We start from the raw sequence: 20,158 nt of genomic DNA, 5'->3' as shown, positions 1-20,158 counted from the left end.
CAGGACCTTTGCTGAACTCTTGAGTTAACAAGGCCTTTGCATGCTCAACAGCACAGCTGTGTTTCATGCCAGAACAGTGGTTGGATTTTCTAGACGTCTCTGCTATGGCTACCCTTTTAGCAGGAATGCTGTTGAAGCTACTTCTCCCAGCAAAGTTCTTTTCCAAGAAAACAAATAGATGGCTGGAAGCTTGCCTACTTAGATGAGTTTCACAATTTAAAAAATATTTATGTAGACCTTTTTTTGTGTTAAAAAGTCTGACTGTGAGCAGCTGTGGGGGAGACAGTCCTCCCGTTGAGTCACGAGGTTTGGAAAGGATCCCCTTGCTTTCTAAACTCCTCCTCAGAGAGCAGTCCAGGTGCAGCTGGATCCAATCCTAGTCTCAGACTTGGTCAGTGATTTTGAGTCTAAAAGATTGTATGTACAGCCACTCGTCAGAGTCAATGTTTGCCTGTCAGAGCCCATTTTAAGGACTTTCACTGAAACAGTTTTGCAAAGTTGAAAAAATAGGTGATTTATTAAGGCAACAGATATTACAAGTTCAGAATTGCTGTTGATAAATACACTTACTGCAAAAAATCAAGCTAGAGTTAGAAGTTCAGAACAAAATTAACAATTTTATCCTGGGTAACATCTGACTTGGTCGGAGGCACAGATCTTAACAAAGAGCATCCCTGCTTGAGGAGGAGAGCAGTCCAGGCCCGCTGACCCATCCAGTAATTAGAATTCTCATCCTCAAAAAAAAAAAAAAGAAGATTCTAAAATGGCAGATGTTATGCTGATGGTGAGGTGGGACTAGGTGAATTGTTGTGTGCCGACTGGCCCTTAACAAGGTGCCGATTGGGGAAGGTCAGTTGGGCCTGATGGTTCAGCACAGAGCAGGGAGGACTCAGTCCAAATGCAGATTTATGATTACAGATATGCCAGAGTCTTCCTGGCCTTCACTGGAGCAACACGAGGCTGACATCACTTGGTTGGTTTGCCTGTTAGACCCCGTATGTTATCTGCTTTGCAAGATAGAAAGATAGACACGTTGCTCAAGTTGGACCCCAGACTCCATTCTGAGCTGAATACAGGCGTCCATTGTTAGGTCAGGAGTGGAGGGGAAGCATAAGGCCACAGCCTCTGGTAAGGGGCTTCAAACAAAGCTGTCTTCTCAAGTGGAGTACTGCTGTTGCTGTGATGGTGTTGCTAAACCCAGCTTGTTGTAACTGTTCTGTGAAGTGTGCATAAACACTGGAAACTCTTAAACATATGGGTACTGGTAACATTTTTAGTGGCCCGTTTGATCTTGTTGCTTAGAAATGTTTACCTACTTCGCTTCTGTCTGATTTTTAAGTTTATTTTATATTTTCCTGCTACCAGGATCTATTAAATGGCAGCTCTACAGTTTCTGACAAAACAGTATTTCTTTTTTGTTTTTATTCAAGTTTTTATTTGATGCTTCTATTAAATTGTGATCTTAAGTTTACTGTTGGTTACTGGCTATGGACGTTGTTATAGTTTCTGCCCTAGAAATTTTTTGTAATGTTATTCATCAGAAGCTGTGGAAAGGGAAAGGATTAGCTTTCTCTGTTTACTTGGCTGTTTATGCCTTCATTTTCTTTTATTACTTCTAACAAGGCTAAAAAGTATATTTTGCACTCCCTGCAAGTAATTCGAGCATCCACAGGAGTGTAACAGCATATAAAGCTGGAATGTAAGCTAACTACTAAATTCCATTTGGGAATTACTTTATAACTATCTATTATAAGGGATGTAAATCATTGTATCTACCTACTAATACCAACCACTAACAGAGAAGGGCTTTTGATTTGATCTAATTTGTCAGTTCTTCTGTTCCTACCTTTTTTTTCTTCTTTTTTTTTTTTTTAAGCAATTGAAAGTAATCTGAGTTTTCTCTTTGGAAAAGTACCTGTTTACAGCTTCCTGTGCAAAACACCGGTTCCTAAATGTTTGGAGTGGTCTAACTGCAGACCTTCTAAAAATAAAAATAAAAAATGAAGGAACAGAGCTATGGAGTTATTTATAAAAATATCTTTTTATGGTCTGCTACGTTAAAATAATTATATAGACAAATTATTCCTGGGAGTGTTGTGGCAGGAGAACAAGGAGAAACCTCTCTAATACTGCAACATTCAGATAGTCAAACCTAGGTTTACTCTAAATTATACTGGGACTAAGCCAGACATGGACATAAGACTAAGTAATTACTCTCTGTTACCGTCCTCTGTTGCCTTAGATTTGATCCTTAACATTTTCCTTCACCTCCATATAATAATCATTTCATTAAAAAGCCTGTTTGCTCAGTATGGGCAGGCAGATGGAATGAATCCTCTGTGTCTGGCTGAAGTCAAGTGCCGTTTTTCTTGGTCTGTGTTTTTTTGCTGGGGTGGCATCCTCTGTGCCGATGTGACCAGGGCAGTGTCTGAGAGCAAACAAAAGGGGAAGGTTTCTGCCCACAGCTCTGCTGGGCTCAAAGCTGGGCCCACAGAGCTGCCCGGAGGCTGGAGCAGGTGGCTCTGGATCTGCAGCTAACAGTCTGCATTGCCAAGAAACGTTCTGCTTTTTGGATGATGGTGTTTGGGTAGCAGAAATTGCTGGCTGCGGCGAAATGCTTTTCAGAAGAGAGCAAAATTGCCCGGCTCGTACATAAGAATAGCGCAGTGAAGTTTTCAGGGAGGGGAAGAAAAAAGTGAGGCAAGGGAACAGGGGAGATGGTTGCTTTAGTTTTGCAGGTTGTTGGAATTCCTCATGGCTTGTGGTCAGACCCTAGGGAGGTCTTATCTGGGAAACGCACCCAGAAGGGTGGAGATGGAAACAGTTTGCTAGAGAGGTGGCTAAGTGGGAGATGGAAGGGATGCTGTGGAGGAGAACCAGCTTTCCCTGCCTGGTGCGTTTCAGCAGCTGCACGGCTGGTTTGTGTTCCAAAGTCTGTTTGATGGAGTGGATCTGCAGTGTGTTACCTGCTAAAAAAACAGCTGAAAAGCCAGGTGAGAGCCATCACTGGGAAATTCTCCACTGCTGATAATTCTGACTGACCTTTTTGCAAGCATCTCTCAGATGCTAATTCTAATCCCCGAGTCAATCAGATTTCCCAAGAACTCTCTATTACCCAAGTTGTAAATGCCTTAAGGCATTTGAAATCTGCGCAGCTAAGTAAAGAAAACTCTGGGAAAACAATACTCATAAAAATAACAAAAGTGTATCCTTGTATGTGTATAAAAACCTGTTGATATTGTGTTGGGGACATAGGGTTCTTTGTATTGTAAATAGGCATGTCCATTTTAAATGAAAATGTTGACAATTAGTTCTGGTTTTGGGGTGGCATCATCTTTTACCTGCGTGCTACAAGCCTGCCCCAGCGCTTTCAATCTGACAAGCTCTCTAAAAGAAAAGCCAGAGTTGGCTCTAACTTTGGTAAACTTGTAAGTGCTTCATCTGACTTTGCATCCTTATCTCTCTTCTGTTACCTCATTTCAGCTGAAATTTAAACAAGCTTTTTCTTGGCTGACAATTTGAAGAATCAGTGTTATTCCTAGAGGTGAGTTTGAGCAGGGTTGTTGGGGGTTTTTTTAGAGATACAAAAGCAGCTGTGTACATTAAGATACGCTCTTTCTAAGACCTTTGTAGGAAAAGATGCAGCAAGCCCATTTTCTTATCTAATGAGATATACTATAAGAATATTCTTGAAAGCAAACTCATTCTTGTTATCCTAAAAGTAAATTTTTTCAGCATTCCACAGAAGGCTGTCCCAGAAGGCACGGCACAAGAGGAAATACCCATTCTGTGGGACAGATTAAAAATCCTGTCTCTGCTGACAAATTAATCTTTTCACCAAGACTGTTGTTGGGGAACAGATGGCACAGCTTTCAAATGTAGGCCTGCTTTGGCTTTTGATAAAGCACAAATACATTTTCATGCTATAATCACTCCCTATCAAAGTCTTACCTCTCTTCCGTTTGCAGACTTCCTTCTAGGTGTTGAATCCCATCTTCCGTTCTGAAAATAAAGTAGGTTGCACAGAACAGCAACTTTCAGACAACTAGGCTTCATTGAAACTGGATTAAGATGTGAGATTTCCAATACTGTAAAACCTTAGACTCAGAGGAGATTTTTAGATCCGCTTCTCTTTGTAGGAGGGGAAGGAGAAGGTTTGACAGAGATTTGCTGTGAAAAGCAAGGATTATCTGCGTGTTCAGAGCAGTCCCCAGAAAGTGCAGCAGGCAGGGGTCCGCTGCTTTTCGTCCTCCTCATCTCCTCAGTGCTTCCCGTTGCTTGTTTGCGGCGAGGGGTCACGGTTACTGAAATCATGCTTTTGGATAGAGGAGGGGGAGGCTTAATTTCAGCCTGCTTTGAATGTCAGCGTTTTTAGCATCTATTTTTATGGCTTGGAAAACCAACACGGATGTAAATCCAGGAGCTTCCCTAGATAACGTGGAGTGACCTCGGTGACATACAGTGTGAGAAGGGCTTTGCCCCCTGTGATCATCCCTGACTTGCAGGGGCTGAATAACAGCTTCACTCCTACCTGCACATGGAGGAGCAGGGGAAGGTGGGGAGCTATGCGGAGGAAGAATTCAGGTGAGAGACTTCAAAGGAGTAGTGAGCAGCAGTCAAGTGGAGGATGCGCACTTGCTCAACTGAGGCTGGATGGAAGGTCTCCCAGGTGAAGCCCTGCTGCAGTGGTGGATTTCACCAGCTGGGCCCTCATAAAAGGGGTTCTTGGTAGCCAGTTGCCTCAGTTCTCAGCGCAGCTCTCACCTTGGTCATTGGTAGTGTTTGTCTGGCTGCTTAGATCTAGTGCCAGCTGTTCTGGGACCCTGAGCAGAGGCAGGAAGTGAAAGATCATCAGGTTGATAAAGACAGAAAGAACAACAGGCATGTGAAACAAAACTTTTGATTACTTAGGCTCTTTTTTTTTTTTTTTTTTTTTTAACAGTGCTGTAAGGCAAGTGAGTTTTGAAGGAAAGCCATATGAATGCTGTGTTGCTCTTGCTTCTTCAAGATCATCAGAACATGCATACTAATGTTGAAACTACTGCTTTGCTAGAAGAGGCCTCTTGGTTACTTTTTTAAACTTTGATTTGGACAGAGGAAGGGGTTAAAAACACTGTGGATTTTGAATAAGCTGCAGGGGTAAAATGTGAGTGTTGCAGGGCAGTTCTTGTAGTGCCCTATGGAGTAGCAGGGATAAGGTAGTATTCACTGCATGGTCCATATTGAGATACTGAGATAGGAAAGCTGTGTCTCAGGAAAATTAGAAAATATTTTTTTTTACTTTATTTTTTTTCTCTGCAGAAAAGCTAAATATATCCTGAATGCTCCCAAGTGTCAGAAGTACCTTCCCTGGCTGAAACTATTGCTAAGTGTAGGGATATTATGGCAGAATGGGTGATGGATGTATTGCAGGGGTTGTTTGTTTAATGTAACTTGGGCTTCCAGAAGATGGTGCTAAATCTGAGCCATGTGCCTTGAAGCTGCTTTTTGTATTAAGCCTGTTGTTGCATGATAATCTAAATTGGTGCTGGGACCAGCAGAGAAACAATGAAAATCCTTTCAGTATAAGCAAAGACAAATTACTGAATTAATGAGAGAGAAGGTGTTTCTGTAGCTCAAATGGGCACTTGTAAGATGATTGTAGGCGGTTGTTAGGGCTCCTTATGTCTTATTTTCCTACTCGTGTGGGATTTCTTATAAAAACAGTACAGAGATTTAACAGCAGATATTTCCAAAATGGCCTTGGTGATTCACTTTAAAAAGGGAAATACCTTATGTGTAGTTATTACAAACTTGGTCTGAATACTGGTTCATTTTTGGCAATCTTGGTTGTGCAAGATCTGCAAACTCAGTAGACTGTGACAAGCCCTGCTTTTTTTTCCCTGCTTTCCCTCGGTTTTAAACATTTCTTAAATGTCCTTAGATAGTTTATTCTGAAATTGCAGATTGTTACTCGGTAATTAATTAATTGCTCAGTTTGTTTCCCTTGGAGAATCAGACAGGAGCTGACATCATTCATATGCAGAGAACTTCTAGGTGTGCTTGTTAGAGATAGAAAAACGTATAAATCAATATGGAAAACATAAATAACTATCTATAGTATGTGTCCTCGCTGAACAGCAGCAAACATGTACCTGCTCGCTTTTTCCTGCTACTCCAGACAAACAGCACCTAGAGAGGTAACTGTTCTTGCCCTCTCCTTCACAGGCTGGGTAAGATCAGCACGTGGGGAGAACTGTGCATACTGGGGATGTTGGCTTATCTAGTGATACTTAGAGAGGCCCCAAAATTCATTTTTAGGCATTGCAGCTACTGGCTTCCCCCATGATTTTTCTTTGTTCTGTTGCCTTCCCCCCAGTCCTTCTCCAGAAACTGTGTGGAGGGAGCTGCAGCACGTGTTAAACAAAGACTTCAGGAGGTAACAGTTCTCCTCTTCTGATGAGGGAAAGACTGTAACACTGTATTACTTGTTGAAAAGCACACTGCAAAATATGTTTTAATTAGAGTGTAGTTTGCTGCAGTGTAATTAAGAGTAAAAAGCTTACACTTAGTGGAGCTGTGCATTTTATTATTGTGCTTTCTTTTAGCACAATATTTCTTAGCATTGCCTTAGAGAGAAGGAAAGAGAATATGGGAGACCACAGCATTCATAGTTACAATCTGCAGCAATAATTTTTTTGAAGACTGCTTATGAATTTGACTGGAATAATTTTCAATAGCATCTCGTGCCAGAGGAATATAATACTTCAGTTTTAGTAGCACATGGCACTTCAAGAAGAGGGCAGAGAGAGCTGAGCTGGCTATGTTCTCGATTGGGATAAATAGCTTTCTACTAATAAATGCAAACTAATGGGGACTTCAATGTTGAAGGAGCATTACATTATTTTTACTGTTGAAATAACAAACCAAAACTAGCAAATCTTCTGTGATGTATATAAGTGAAGACAAAACAGTGTCAAACGTGATTTTTGGCTACCTGCATTTTGATTCATTTTTTTGCAACACTTTGGTATGGCAAGTAAAAATGAAATAAATCAACTACATGTCAAAGACTAATTGCATACTAATTGCATCAGGAAGTCTCCTAATGACATCTTTTTGTAGATTTCCTTTTTCAGGGTTACTTTTTCATGAGAAAAATATTTTTATTTCTTGCTCTTTCCCTTTCCACCCACGTTACAATTTTCCAAAGAACAGAAGTTATGGTTCCTGATGAGATTTTCATTTGCATATGCAACCCTGGGGAAGGTCAGATACTTTCCCGCCACCTCATATACTGATGATGATACCAATTCCTTACACATAACCGGTCACACATAAATTTGAGCTTAAGTTGCAGGAACAGTCACTCAACATCACAAGAGATTGCTTATCTGTAACAGCTAACTCCAGAAACTGCAGTGTAGGTAGGTTCAGTCATTTGCCTCTCTCAAAAGTAAAAAATGCGGTATTGCTATTCCTGTCTCTCTTTCCCACTCCTCGTGTCTGGCTGCTTAGTTTTCCAGCTCAGTTATGCTGCTACATTAGTCCCTAAAGCTCTGTTGCAAACTAGGTAATTGAAATTTCCGCTCTTAACAGTGGCAACTTCTCTGCTATTAGAGACTGGAGGTACACTTAACAGAGGAAGTACTTCTTTAAACTGGATATATATTTTCTGGTTTATACCAACTGGTATTTTTAAACTGAATATATTGGTGTTTTTATCACAATTAACACTCTGTGTCTTAAATTCTCATGAGTTTTCACTCCCAGAGTCCATGCCTTGAACTGAGTCGAAGAGATGTAGTGCACTGTGGCCAGCTGCTGCTCCCAGGTGTTTTGCATTAGGAAGCAAATAGAGCTGAGGGAGAAAGGGTGTTTCACAGCTAAATGCTGTTCACAAGCCTTTGGCCCAGTTCCCAAACATAGCTGTGATTGCATTAGAGGTTATTTAGCCAGATGTCCTGCCGCATGTGTGTTTGAGTTGCAGAAATCGGTAGAATGGCTTTCTTTAGCTTTTGTGTGGTTAGATTAATTAGCCAAGAGATGCATGTACTGGCGTATAAGAGTAGTATGCTGTCCTCCTTCCAGTATCTCAAAGTTAAAGTTGTGATGCAGTTAATTCAGGTGACATCCCTCCTATTCCAGCTCTCACTGATGTTCGAGAGGGCAGTCTCGATGGTTTGTCCCGCAGTTCAAGCCTGCTTTTAGCTGCAGTGATTGCTGACTTCATTTCTTCTCCAGTGGTAGGGTAGAGGTCATTTCCAAGCACCTTGAAAGGGGCACAGTGATATGGCTGTAGGGCACAAGCTAGGGGTTTAATAACTTTGCTGAAACTGGAGACTTAAATTTGGAAACAAAGGAAGAAAGTTAACTCAGCCCTTCATGCTTCCCAATGAATCTACCTGGAGCTTGTATAGAAAGAGTTCATTATTTGGAACTCGGTTCAACTCCATGGCTCACTGGCTTTTGCTTTTCTTATATTTCACATATTTTTGCAGGTGATTTTAATGGGTAGGCTGAATTAACAGACAATCTAAAAAAGGAAAAAAAGCTTCTGTATATAGAAATTCTTTCGGTGGATCATGAATTGTAATATCAAAGTCTAAAGCATGATAGAATTAAATACCTTAAAGATCTTACTCCAATAAACGTAATTTAATATAATAAATATTTTAACTTAATATATTTAATATATCTAAATATTTTAACATGTATTAATTGCTGAACGCATTGTTTCCTCCATAAGTAAAGCAGATACCCAAATTCAAAACAAAAGAAATTAAGTAACCTTCAAATACAGGCTGGGTGCACGCCAGCACCTGGGGGGTGTTGGATGACAGGTATCTAGATACTGATTGCAAAGTTACTTACCAAGTGGCTAAAAGATTAGTTCTTTAAATATATCCCTCTGAAGAAACAACACAGTTTTATATTCAAGGCTATGGATTGTTACTGTGGACTGTTCCAGTTGGTGTGTTTCAGGGTCTTTTGTGGAAAGCCAGATCATACACTGTATGTTGTCTCCCTACTGCTAGGCAGTGCATTACCCCGTTTTGCAGGTGTAGGTGGCCCACGTAGATGGGGTGAGAACTGGTGAGCTGGGCTGTGTCCTGCTCTGCTCCGGGGAAAGTCTCTTTGCTGTGCTGAAGAAACAAGACAAGTTCCTGCATGTGTCCTAGCTCTAGGTGGCTGTTCGGCATTCCTGCACTTCAAGTATCTGCCTGTTTTTTAAACAATACTTGTGTTCAAGGTGTTTTGCCATTTAGTCTAGGTTTCTGACTGCCTTTGATGCCTGAAGATTTACAATACAGAAATTTCTCAGTGTTGAAAACTCCCAGAATGATTTATTTTATTTTCTTTAAATCTTGAAAAGTGCTTGTTCCAGGTAGAAAGCTAGGGCAAGACCAGCATCTTTGAAACACGCAGTTTCATTTTACAGATTAATTCTTTATTTAACCTAACAGCATATTCCTATCCAAACAGTCAAGCTTGTGATTCTTTAAAAACAAATAAATCATGTGAACGTGGTGAACAGTGCTTGGCATACTGAATGGGCAGAGGCCTCTTGCATTTGTAGCTTTCCTGCCTTGTCAAAGGAAATTAGCTTGCAGACTCTGAAATGTTTTGGCCTTTAGGAGGATGAGCTGTAAAGCTCACCAGAGGGAGAATTGGTCCTTGTCATCTCTCCCCACATTGTTTTCCACTTCTCCCAACTATCATATTTCAAACTCCAGGCCTTGGTCCAGCCCACATACAATTTTTGTAACCAGCTTAGTCAGGGACATGATTTCCCTCCCTACTTCTGCCTGTTACACTTAGTTTATAGCAGTAATGCCTGTTTTGTGGGAGTTGCTTCAATAAAACTGTTCCTCTCCTCGTGCAAGGGGACTAGCTGTAGAAGCAGAGGACTTTTGTGTTGGGAGTAGTTGCATCTTCCACGCGTGGGTGGACTGCTCGAAGTACGCAGGTCTGATCAAAGCTGTTTGTCTTCTCTGTTTTGACATCGCCGTGTTGAAGTGTCTTGATGGTTCTCACCAATGTCTCTGGAAAGGACGAGCTTGGGAGTGCAACCATGCAGGTTCATCCCTGTCCCAGGGCGCAGGGGATTCCGCACTGCATCTGTGTGCACCGCCTTCAGTGTGGTGCTGGAGGCTGGTGGCACTGTCAGTTGCAGCAGCGTCTCAGCTGGAGTTGAAACAGCCATTCAGGTTTAAAAAAAATTAAAAATCTTCCATACTTGGGCAAGCTGCGTTGTTGTTACTGTCTTTTAACAACATGAATGTCAACAGTTAACTTTTGCTATATGGTATATAATTACGAAGCAAAGGAGTGACCTCAGTCACACATATTTTATTTGAGATTATTAAGAGTGCCATTCTGGTTATGATTCAGCAGTAAAAGACTTCACTGAAACCATGCCCACTGTTTTAAGCTACACTGTGGACTCTGAACTGCTGCAGAGCACTTCTGCCTTCGGGCACCACGATGTCGTGATTTTTCAAGTGGCTGTTTTTTGTGGGAGAGGACAGGGCTTATTGTAAGAGTTGCATGAAGCGCTTCAGAAACACTGCAGGTTTTTTCCCTTTCTTTCCTTCCCCCTCCCCTTTTTCCTTGAGCTATTTAAACCCCAATAAAGAAAAAGTTGTAACTATGGGCAATACCTTAATGCCTTTGGCAATGTTCGTGCTTTCTGTAAGGATGGCTCCATCTTTCACCTAGAAATGGCTAAGCAAGGGGGTTTTCTTCAGACGCACAGCTCTGCTGCCAGATCACACAGAAGCAGATCACCGTGACAGTGCCTTTGACCAGATAAATCTTGCATCCTAACCTTTCTTAAAACCAGCTGCCTGTGTCCCTGCTGCAGGTGCGGCTGTGGAGGCACGCCGGAGCGCGGAGGGGCTGGCCGGGAGCACCGTACAGCATGCTGGTGCCATCTGATGGTAAGCCTTCGCAGCAGGTTTTCCCCCCTCCCGTCAATGTCAACAAGCTTTTCGTTTATTTTGTGGGAGTAGCATGAGATGACATTAGTTCCAGGTTATATATACATATATATATAGCAGAAATATAAGTATTATATTCATTAAAGAAATCTAGAATGGTTTGTGTGCGTTTCTTTATTCATCCTGTGGTTTAGAAACAGCTTTTGAACTAAACTGCAACTCAGGATATGACTTTCACGCTTATTTTCCTTTTTTTTTTTGTCCCCTAGAAGTAACTATTAATTACAGACATGGTCTTCCTGTGATAACTCTTACGCTCCCCTCAAGAAGTGAACGCTGTCAGTTTGCTGTTAAGCCAATGATGACCACTGTAGGGGCATTCCTGCAGGATGTGCAAAAAGAAGATAAAGGAATTGAGAGGCTGGAAGTCTTTACAACAGGTATCTTACATTTCTCAAAATTAATATATGCCTTTTCAAATGGACTGTACTTCTCTCCTGAAGCATGAGCTCAAGTCATCCATCAGGTTTAGCATTGATGCTGTTGGGATAGCTCTTGAACGCTTCTGAGGTTTACTGGTGTTTCAAATTTCTTATGAGTCCTCTTCAATAGGCTGTTTAAAAATGCAGAATTGGACATGTTACTGTAATCGTCCTTGTATCCCAGTGGTGTTCTCTATTATCTTTTCCAGGTAGCTTCTCTTTGTAATGCTGTCTTTAATTAAGTGTCTCTCCTGGTTTCTTTGGTATCTTTTTCTTCCTTTTCCTCTATGATCCTTCTTAAAGACAACCAGTCGAGCTCTTGAATGTGATCTGCCTCTGCCAGTTGTTCAGTGTTTTCTGGAGCTGGAAGAATCCATTTGCCTTACTACAAACTTGAACTCATACGGAAAACTTACTGAGAGCTAAGCAATCATATAATGTGGGCAATGATAAAGGGCAGCTTTTTGAGACATTGGCGAGGTTTCATTCATCAGCTGGAGTACAGTACTTTGGGGTGCTTGGGTTGAAAGGAAGAAGCTATACTGATATGGTCTTTCCTCCTTGTGGCACACTGTTTATCCCATTGTCCCAAGTCTTCAGGTAATTTTCTCAATCTCTGCTCATTGTTTTAATGGGTTTTGTCTCTTTGGTTTGCCTGTTGATAAGAGCTAACATCCAGTTAGTTAAACTGCTTTTCCATTTTATTTCCAGGGCACTTGGTTTGTGGTTTGGCAGTGCTTTGTAGTTTTTCCACAGCAGTTCTGAAGAGTCTTGCCACCCCTGTCCTCATCCTAGAGAAGGACTTCTCAAAAGTAGAAACGAGAGGTAGCTTTCTTGTCTCAATCTTGTAGAATAGGTACTTGAATTTGGCTAACTAAAAGCATCTATGTATTCCCTTCCCTTCTGACCCTTCTAAAAAGAAAGGAAAAAAAAATCTATATGCCTATAGAAAGATTGATTTTCCATCAGGTAACACATAAACAGAATAAAGGATGGAGTCAAGGAAAGTTGGTCCGAAGTTTCATTGCTGGGTGCATTCATAACATTCCCTTTTCTTGGTGGTTGATATTGCAGAGGTTCTGCAAGTACTTTTAAAGGAACTGAAAATAGATTTATGCTTCTAGAAGACTGGGAAGCCACAGATCTAGGAGAAGCTGCTTTAGTTGCCTTCAGGAGCACATTTAGTAAACCAGGAAAATACCCCATAGAGCAATACATTTATATCCTCTAGAGCAATGGAGATGTGATCTGTGTGGATCCCAGTATGTGCATGAGCTTCATGTGCACAGGGACTTCAGCATTTTTTGGTGTTTTGTTTTGGTTTTTTTTTAATGCTGCGTCCACTAGGCAGCACAGGTAGAAAATTCACTTGAAAAAGATAATTTCATAACAGACTCTTGTATCTTTGGAAGCTCCTGTAATAAATGGTCATTGTCAGCAGCTGGCCTTCCCCTTAACATGGAAGTTTTCACTAAAAAGGATTTCTGACTGGGCTGAGGCAGAACATGCACAGGCAAACGATTAACCTCTAGGTACTGCTGTTGTGCAGAGACATCCATGACAGAAGTATTTGATTCACTGCTGAATCGCATTCTTCTGCGGTATGTCAGCAAAAGCTGTCTGCTAGTTCTGCTTCAGTGCAAGCATCTGTCACGTGTGAAGTATAAGATATTTTCTGTAAGAAACCTACAAGTCTGGCATTTTTGGTACGGACAGGCAGCAGGTTCCAAAGTGGAAAGGAATTTGGGCCGTTTTCACCTATTATCATCTGTTAAAAACCCCGTCCTTTCCCCCGATCCCAATTTTGGAATAGAAACATTGTGGCTTTAATGAAAACAATGACCATGAAACCATTCTCTGCTCTGTATTTTTCAAGCTCTGCTCTGTATTTTTCAAGTGCCAGGCAATTGTAACCTTAGAGAACAGCTTAGATGTTTAATTTATTAGGAAACTGATACTGTAAAGAGAAACTATTGGTCAAGTACCAAGAGTTGAATTTAAGCATTTATTATTAAAGAAGAATTATGAAGACTCGATTTAGTGCAGACACTTCTTCTGTGTCATTTAGCCATTAAATGAAACCCAACCTTAACTGAAAGTATTAGGGCTGTGTATGACAACGCACTTTCATTTTCTGTGGGTTTGATTTTGGTCCTGCAAAACTTCTGTACTTGTGCATAGGCCTTTTGCTGAAAGCCGGTGCAAAACTTTCTAAAATAAAACACCTCCCCCCAAGACTTTTCTGCTTTTCAGTTAATAAAAGGTTGGACAGGTTATTAAATCAGTGTTGTATCACACCCAGAACAAACAGCTTGCCTGGCACATCTTTCGAAAAGCATTTTTTGTTTAAATGTCACTTCATAAATGTCACCTTAATAATTTACATGCAAATGAGCTTTCAAGTTCTATTACCCTGTTTAAAAAAAAAAAAAAAAGAAGGAAAAAAAGCAATGAGTGGATGGGCACATTAAAATTTCTGATTTTGCACTGGAAGCGATAGCCTTCCAGGTTTGCTTTGCCACCCAGACAGGGTGGCCCGAGGCGCCAGCTGGTGTGTTGCCTCCCAGGGTCCAGTAGTCTCAGCCTCAGCAGACGGGGACCCCAGGACAGAGTTCCAGTGAATGCCTAACTGCAGGTGTGGGGTTGTCTATGGTGCCTTTCTGTAGCGGGCCCATGGGCACAGATGTGCTGTGACAAATATTTACGTACAAAAATCTTCATATTTTGTACCCTGATCACTATTCATCTTGGGAGTAAAGCCACCGTTTCCCGCCACTGCCCACACCTTGGCGGGGGCAGGAGAAGATGCCCTTTTTATATACAGCAAATGAAGACCAGGTCAAACGGGTACCATGGAGCAGCTGCTCTGTGGCTTTTGAACCCACCCCCCATGCCACCACAATGGTGTGTGGCTCCGGGGGTTCTTGGGCCATCTGAAGTCCCGGGGGGGCTGGTTTTATTGGGTGGCTCTGGGATCTGCTGGACTTGGGTCGGTGAGAGCTCTAGGGATCCACTGTTATGTGTTGCTGCTAATGACTCCAAGAGCTGTTTTTCAGTTTCTTCAGCTCCCCATGGGATGTGATGTGTTCCTTTGCCTCCTAGCTGGAATGAGGTGGAGTGGATAGTGAAATGAGGAGATATGAAAGCCAGAAGGCAGAACGAGCAATAAGATACTAAAGAGAAGAGGTTATTTACAAACTTCAGGCCCCTTTAAACAGGGAAACAAAAAGCAGAGATGGGATGAAACAGATCTTTTACATTTCAACAGAAGTTTTAGATTACATCTGCCCTTGTGTATTGAATGTAAAATAGGAAGGGAAGCATTTCTCATTGGATGCAGTTGTTTCTTCTGTTATCAAGACATCAGAAATGTTGCTGGATTACTACTGATCTCGCAAGATCTGCTATGTTGAGAATGCCCTGGGAAGGGCTGCTGTGTGTCCATGCTTTTGGATATCAGCCTTTTCATATATTGAAGTTGTGGTTCATCTACTAGTGGCAAATCTCTTCTAAGCCCTAGGCAGACACAAACACTGCCTTTTGGCTGAAAGCGCCCTTGGCAAAGAAAAGTGGTAGAGAGGGAATGAAAAGAAGGAACAAATATAAAAGCAGGATAAAATCTTCAACACCTAGCTTTCCTGATTGAATGTCCCAGTTACCCCTTTGTCTCTGAATTTAAGTCATGGAAAATAGATATTTATTTCTTTTTTCTCAGTCTGTTCTCTTGTGTTGCTGATGAGGTAGCATTAACGTATATTTTTGCATTAAAAAGAAAAGTAGAAAAGGGGTTTCCAGAGCTTTTTAGACTAATGCTTCTGTGGCTCCTGGTCTGCCTTGTACTGAAGAGTCTAGCTATCTACTTCTTAACTCCTAGTCACAACTGATCGTGAAACAGATTTCAAGTACAAGTAAAAAAATCTGAACACCACTACTGACAAGAATTGCTCCTTTTGACTAGAAGAGCCTGTTTAAGGAAATACATAAATCTATAACTGAAGATGAGGTCTTTGAAGGTCTTCTAAGTTTCCAAAACCCATTGTCCTAGTGAAGATGCAAACTTGTGTGTAGATGGAGAAACAAAAATGCCTATCTTTACCTTGCAATTTGTTGCTGTTTTATGCAAGACTTCTTTTTCTTCTGTCCTTCCCTTTGCAGTGGGCCAATTCGAGTCATAATCGTAACAGAAGAAAATGCGAGTCTGCTCGTAGTAGTGGCAAATCCAAATGACGCTGCTAGGAAGGCATTCAAGCACACTGTGTTGATGTGTTCCTCCTGACTGTTTAGCGTCAGTTACCAGGTTTACTAAAAATACAGTTCCCTTCCACACATCATTAAAAAAGAACTGTAGCACTTTTCCAAAGGGGTATTGGCTAACGTTTAAGATTCCTTATGACAAATGATTTAGAACTTAAATCTTTCTTCTGCAGATGGTAGCAAGGTTTCGGGTGCAGCCTTGATGGAGGTCTTATTGATGAATGACTTCAAACTTGTTATCAATGACACAACGTACAGTGTGTCACCTCCTGTAAAAGGTAAGAGCAATGCTTAATAACTATCTCACTTCAGCCAGTGAAAGGCATGGGAAGGCTCAGAAAACTGGAACCCATCCAAAGACAGACATTTATCTTTGGTTTTTTTTACCATGGGATAGGCCTGCTTTTGGGGATTGGAGGTGGGGAGAGAATGAAGAAGAGTAGGTTCCTGAAGTGTTTTATATGACAAACATTTTCTTTTCAGATAAGCTGAGTAGTGAGCATGCTACTGAAATGGAAGATATCAAATCTTTGGTCCACAGATTGTTTGTGGCTCTACATTTAGAAGATCACCAGATCAGGAAAGAGAGAGAATTGCTACAGAAAGTGGACCATCTGAAAGAAGAGCTGCTGCCTCTTGAACAGGTTGGAAAGTGGGGTTACTTTTTAAAAAAAATTCAAAAGCATTTCCTTTCATCAAGAGTAAGTCCTGTGATAGAACAAAATCAGCATGAATGGCTAGGGTGTGTCTGTTTTGTTTGTTATGTCAACAATGGTCAATTCAAATGTAATTCAAATTATTTTCAATTCAGTTCTTCTCCTTCCTGATACACATATTCCCTGGGAAGAAACCACAACACCTGGAGAAAGCTGTCATGATCAGGCCTCAGTGTGGCTAGTATTGGGCTTTAAAGTCCACTCAGTCCCCTGTTGCTGTATGAGTTCTGAATACCCATTACGGAAAAAACAATAGTGAGGTACAAATCATCTGTAGCTTAGGCTAGGGCTTTCTCTGTCCCCGATTGGATTAATGGTTGCCAGAACCCAAGAAGGGAAGGTATGAAAGTTGATCCGGGGCAGGCTAAGCTAACCCAGCATAAGGGGAGGAAGCCAGAAAGAGCCTGGCAAAGTGGACAGACTTTTCCTTGGCTTCAGACCTGCTTTGTGAGGACCAGCCTCAGCGTTAAACAGAGCTGCCTTGAAACGGAAATCCAGTAGACATAAATCCCTAGTAGTGGGGACATTAAAAGCAGGATTTCTTGGTGCACAACAGACAGGAGATCTGGTTGCCCTTGGATTTCAGTCTTTTTCTTTCTCAGCAGGGTAAGTCGGTAAGAAGTCAGTAAAAGATCCTGAAAAAGGATCTAGGCCAGCAGAAAACATAGTTGGGGAGCTGCCCACCAGCAGAGTACTCATGTTTGCCTGAACAGGTTTCTCTGTTTCTTTTCCTTAGATGAAAGCCAGAATCACTGGCAGCGCTGATGCAAAGACCTCCAGGCTTCTGTGGGTTGGCCTAGCTCTGATGTCAACACAGGGGGGAGCGCTGGCATGGCTCACATGGTGGGTCTATTCCTGGGACATCATGGAGCCGGTCACATACTTCATTACTTATGGGAGTGCCATGGCTTTCTATGCCTACTTTGTTCTTACTAAGCAGGTAAGCCCTTGTTTTGTAAACGTCTGGAGTATTGTAAAGAAGGAAAACAGACTCTGAAAATCAGTGTTTGGGCTCTGATGAAAATACAGTTCTGTAAGTAGCCTTGCTGTCAGACAGGGACTTGTTTGATCCCCAGTGGTGCTGGATACAAGCATTACATTGTGCTTACACATGAACTGCAGAGCAGCTACCGAGCATAACTACGATCTGTAAGATTGCATAACCTAGGGAATGAAAAGTGATGAAAGAAGTCTCTTATTTTATTTTGTAATAGATCACTTTGAATAATAAACAGCACCTTGCTTATTGCTGTGAAGGGTGAGCAACTAGTAGTGCTGTGCCAGTTTGTGAACGCTGCCTTGTGGAAGCAAATCACTGAACTGTAGCTTTTATTCGCTGGAGTTTATGTATAAACGGTACAGGGTACCGAGCCATTTGGAACTCTGCCAGTTGCATTATTGAAATATACCTAATTTAGTGCCTGGAAAAAAAAAAAGTTATTACATTGTTCTTCATAATCCATCTGCATAATCTGACTGCTTTTCCTCGACTTTGAATGAATGGAAGTAAATGTAGGACACCTGAAATGGGGCAGGAAACAGGCATTGTTGAGAAGAAAAAAAGTTCGAGCAACAAAACCCCCAGATCTTAACTGAGCTGCACAATACAGACTTGTTCTGAAATCCTGTTAAGATTTCCAGAAATGTTTGTTTTTCCTGTTTTAGCTCTGTACTTTACTCCCAAAGTGGACATTTTGATATTGAACTTTCTGTGATGCAGAACGCATTTTGCTATGGAGATATATGGAAGAGTAACCAACACTTCCTTCCACAATTACTAATGGATCTGTAGACCTCCTGAAACATTGGGTTCCTTTAGTGAGAAGGGGAAACGTGTCTGTTTTTATGAAGAGTTGGCTCTGAATGCACGTTTTACTCCTTCTCACTGATTTTTAAGAACAGCTAAGGCATTCCTACTTTTTGTATATGAGTAGGCAGAGATTGCTACTTGGCTTTTTTGAACAACTGATGGCACCATTGCTTGAGACTTTTAAGTAAGTCCTTGAGAAACAGTAGCTGAACTTTCTCCTTGGAAGTAGTGTCCATTGACTCAGGTGACTCCAGTCATGAAGATTACATAATGTCTTTATTATAATCAAAAATTCCTTTAGACATGATAGAAATTACTCCTACCATGTCTTATAAGGGCATAACTTCACATGTAGCCTCTTAACAGAACATATACATGTGTTGAACAAGATAAAACTGAAACAGGCTGAATTTCTAGTGAAAACTTATCTGTATAATATATGTATAATTACTGTATGTATGTATTACATGTATAATTATAATCTTCTGACCTCTACCTGGTTTTCTTGCTAACCCCAAATATGTGCCCTACTTTCTTCACCAGGACTACATTTACCCCGATGCTAAAGACAGGCAGTTCCTCCACTACTTCTATCGGAAATCCAAAACCCAGCATTTTAATGTGGAACGATATAACAAGCTCAAAGACGACCTAGCAGAGGTATTTAAATACAGTCCTTAAATACTGAGGTAGCCTCTGGCTTAAGACTTTTTCAGTAAACTCTCAGCTAACGGAAAACTGACCTCAAGGTTTGCTACTTACATTCAAAACTGTGTTGCTGATCAGCCAGTTTCAGCTATTCAGATAACCATACAGTGTTTGCCATTGACGTATAAGCTACTTCATTAAGTCATCAGAAAGGGAGACCTTCGTGAATTTAATTTAAAACAAATAAATCTGTTTATCAGCCCTACACATCCATTTTTTTGCATACTCTTCATATGTTGCATTTTTGGCCATTTTAGTAGAACAGCTCTGTTGCTTTTGGAGACAGTATGTTTGCTGCGCTGCTGTAGTAGCACAGTCTTCACCCTTCCTGCGCAGGAGTCTGTCTTGCAGAGTTTAGGATCTTGCAGAGATAGGATCTTCATCCTATCCCTTAGGTAAAACGCTTAAATTTACAGAGTATGGGTGACAGGATGGAAAAGGTGGTGTGGGCACCTAGGAGAAACTTTGTAGTCTTCATGAAAAACTGTAGCAGATCTCTCTCTCCTCAATTCCTACTCCCGCATCCCATCTCACCAGCCCTCTGTTCAATGCCTCATAAAAGGAAACTGAAACTACCCCTGATTGTAGTTCAAGACCTGTGGGTTTAGGGTATCACTTCGTGAGCCACACTTGACATCAGGCTAGAGTTTGATGCTTTTTCAGTAGCTTGTATAAATCATGTAATTGTGCTTTCAGGAAAATAATACTTTGGGGTGTGGGTGAGTGGGTGGACAAGCAGGGCACATGCTTCTCTCTGGTGACAGGCTGAATAACCTGAGCAGGTCTGAAAATGTTCAGCATCCTCCATTTGATTAGTTTGATTTCTTGCGTAAGACCAGTGCCTTCTGAGAGAGGAAAGATACTGCATGTGTGAAAGAGGAGAAAACAGAGGGCTGCAGAAGATGAACTCTCACTCTTTCTTGCACTGGCAGGCAGAAGAATCCTTGAAGCGTCTCCGCCAACCTCTGCATCTGAGGCTTCCAATCCAGGAAATCAATAACAAGGACTGACTTTGGTTTTGTATATATTAGAATCGTCCTTTCAAAGCTGATATGAGCATTTAGTTACTTTATAGAAACTGGGTATTTTTGACCACTATACTTTTGAAAGTTGCAATAAATATCTATAAAAATTATTTGGTCACTTGATGGTTTGGGGTTTTTTTTTTGAAGCCTATGAAGAAGCTGCTGAAGCAAAGTTCTTCAACATATTTGTTAAAGCTCATTAGTAAAATGGGGACATTCTGCCTGATGGTAAAATTATAGG

General features: G+C 41.2%; 1 protein-coding gene across 4 annotated transcripts in view; it reads left to right on the top strand.

The window, feature by feature from the left end:
* MCUB (mitochondrial calcium uniporter dominant negative subunit beta) overlaps positions 1-20,027 on the top strand; it is a gene marked incomplete at its 5' end in the record, with an annotated part of 53,033 nt that extends 33,006 nt beyond the window's left edge. For 3 of the 4 annotated variants that reach the window (XM_080374067.1, XM_080374064.1, XM_080374066.1), the window contains 7 exons: positions 10,847-10,922; positions 11,192-11,362; positions 15,832-15,936; positions 16,142-16,302; positions 17,111-17,314; positions 18,728-18,844; positions 19,825-20,027. In XM_080374067.1, the coding sequence (XP_080230193.1) occupies positions 10,904-10,922; positions 11,192-11,362; positions 15,832-15,936; positions 16,142-16,302; positions 17,111-17,314; positions 18,728-18,844; positions 19,825-19,902 (855 nt within the window). In that variant the 3' untranslated portion in view covers positions 19,903-20,027. Of the gene's footprint in view, positions 1-10,825; positions 10,923-11,191; positions 11,363-15,831; positions 15,937-16,141; positions 16,303-17,110; positions 17,315-18,727; positions 18,845-19,824 lie in introns of all 4 variants that reach the window. The other variant, XM_080374065.1, reaches the window with a different exon arrangement.
* Positions 20,028-20,158: the final 131 nt, after the last annotated feature.

The sequence above is a fragment of the Falco punctatus genome, assembly GCF_963210335.1.
Source record: "Falco punctatus genome assembly, chromosome: 1".
In the NCBI taxonomy this organism is placed as follows: Eukaryota; Metazoa; Chordata; class Aves; order Falconiformes; family Falconidae; genus Falco; species Falco punctatus.
This window is presented reverse-complemented; position numbering and strand designations above follow the sequence as displayed.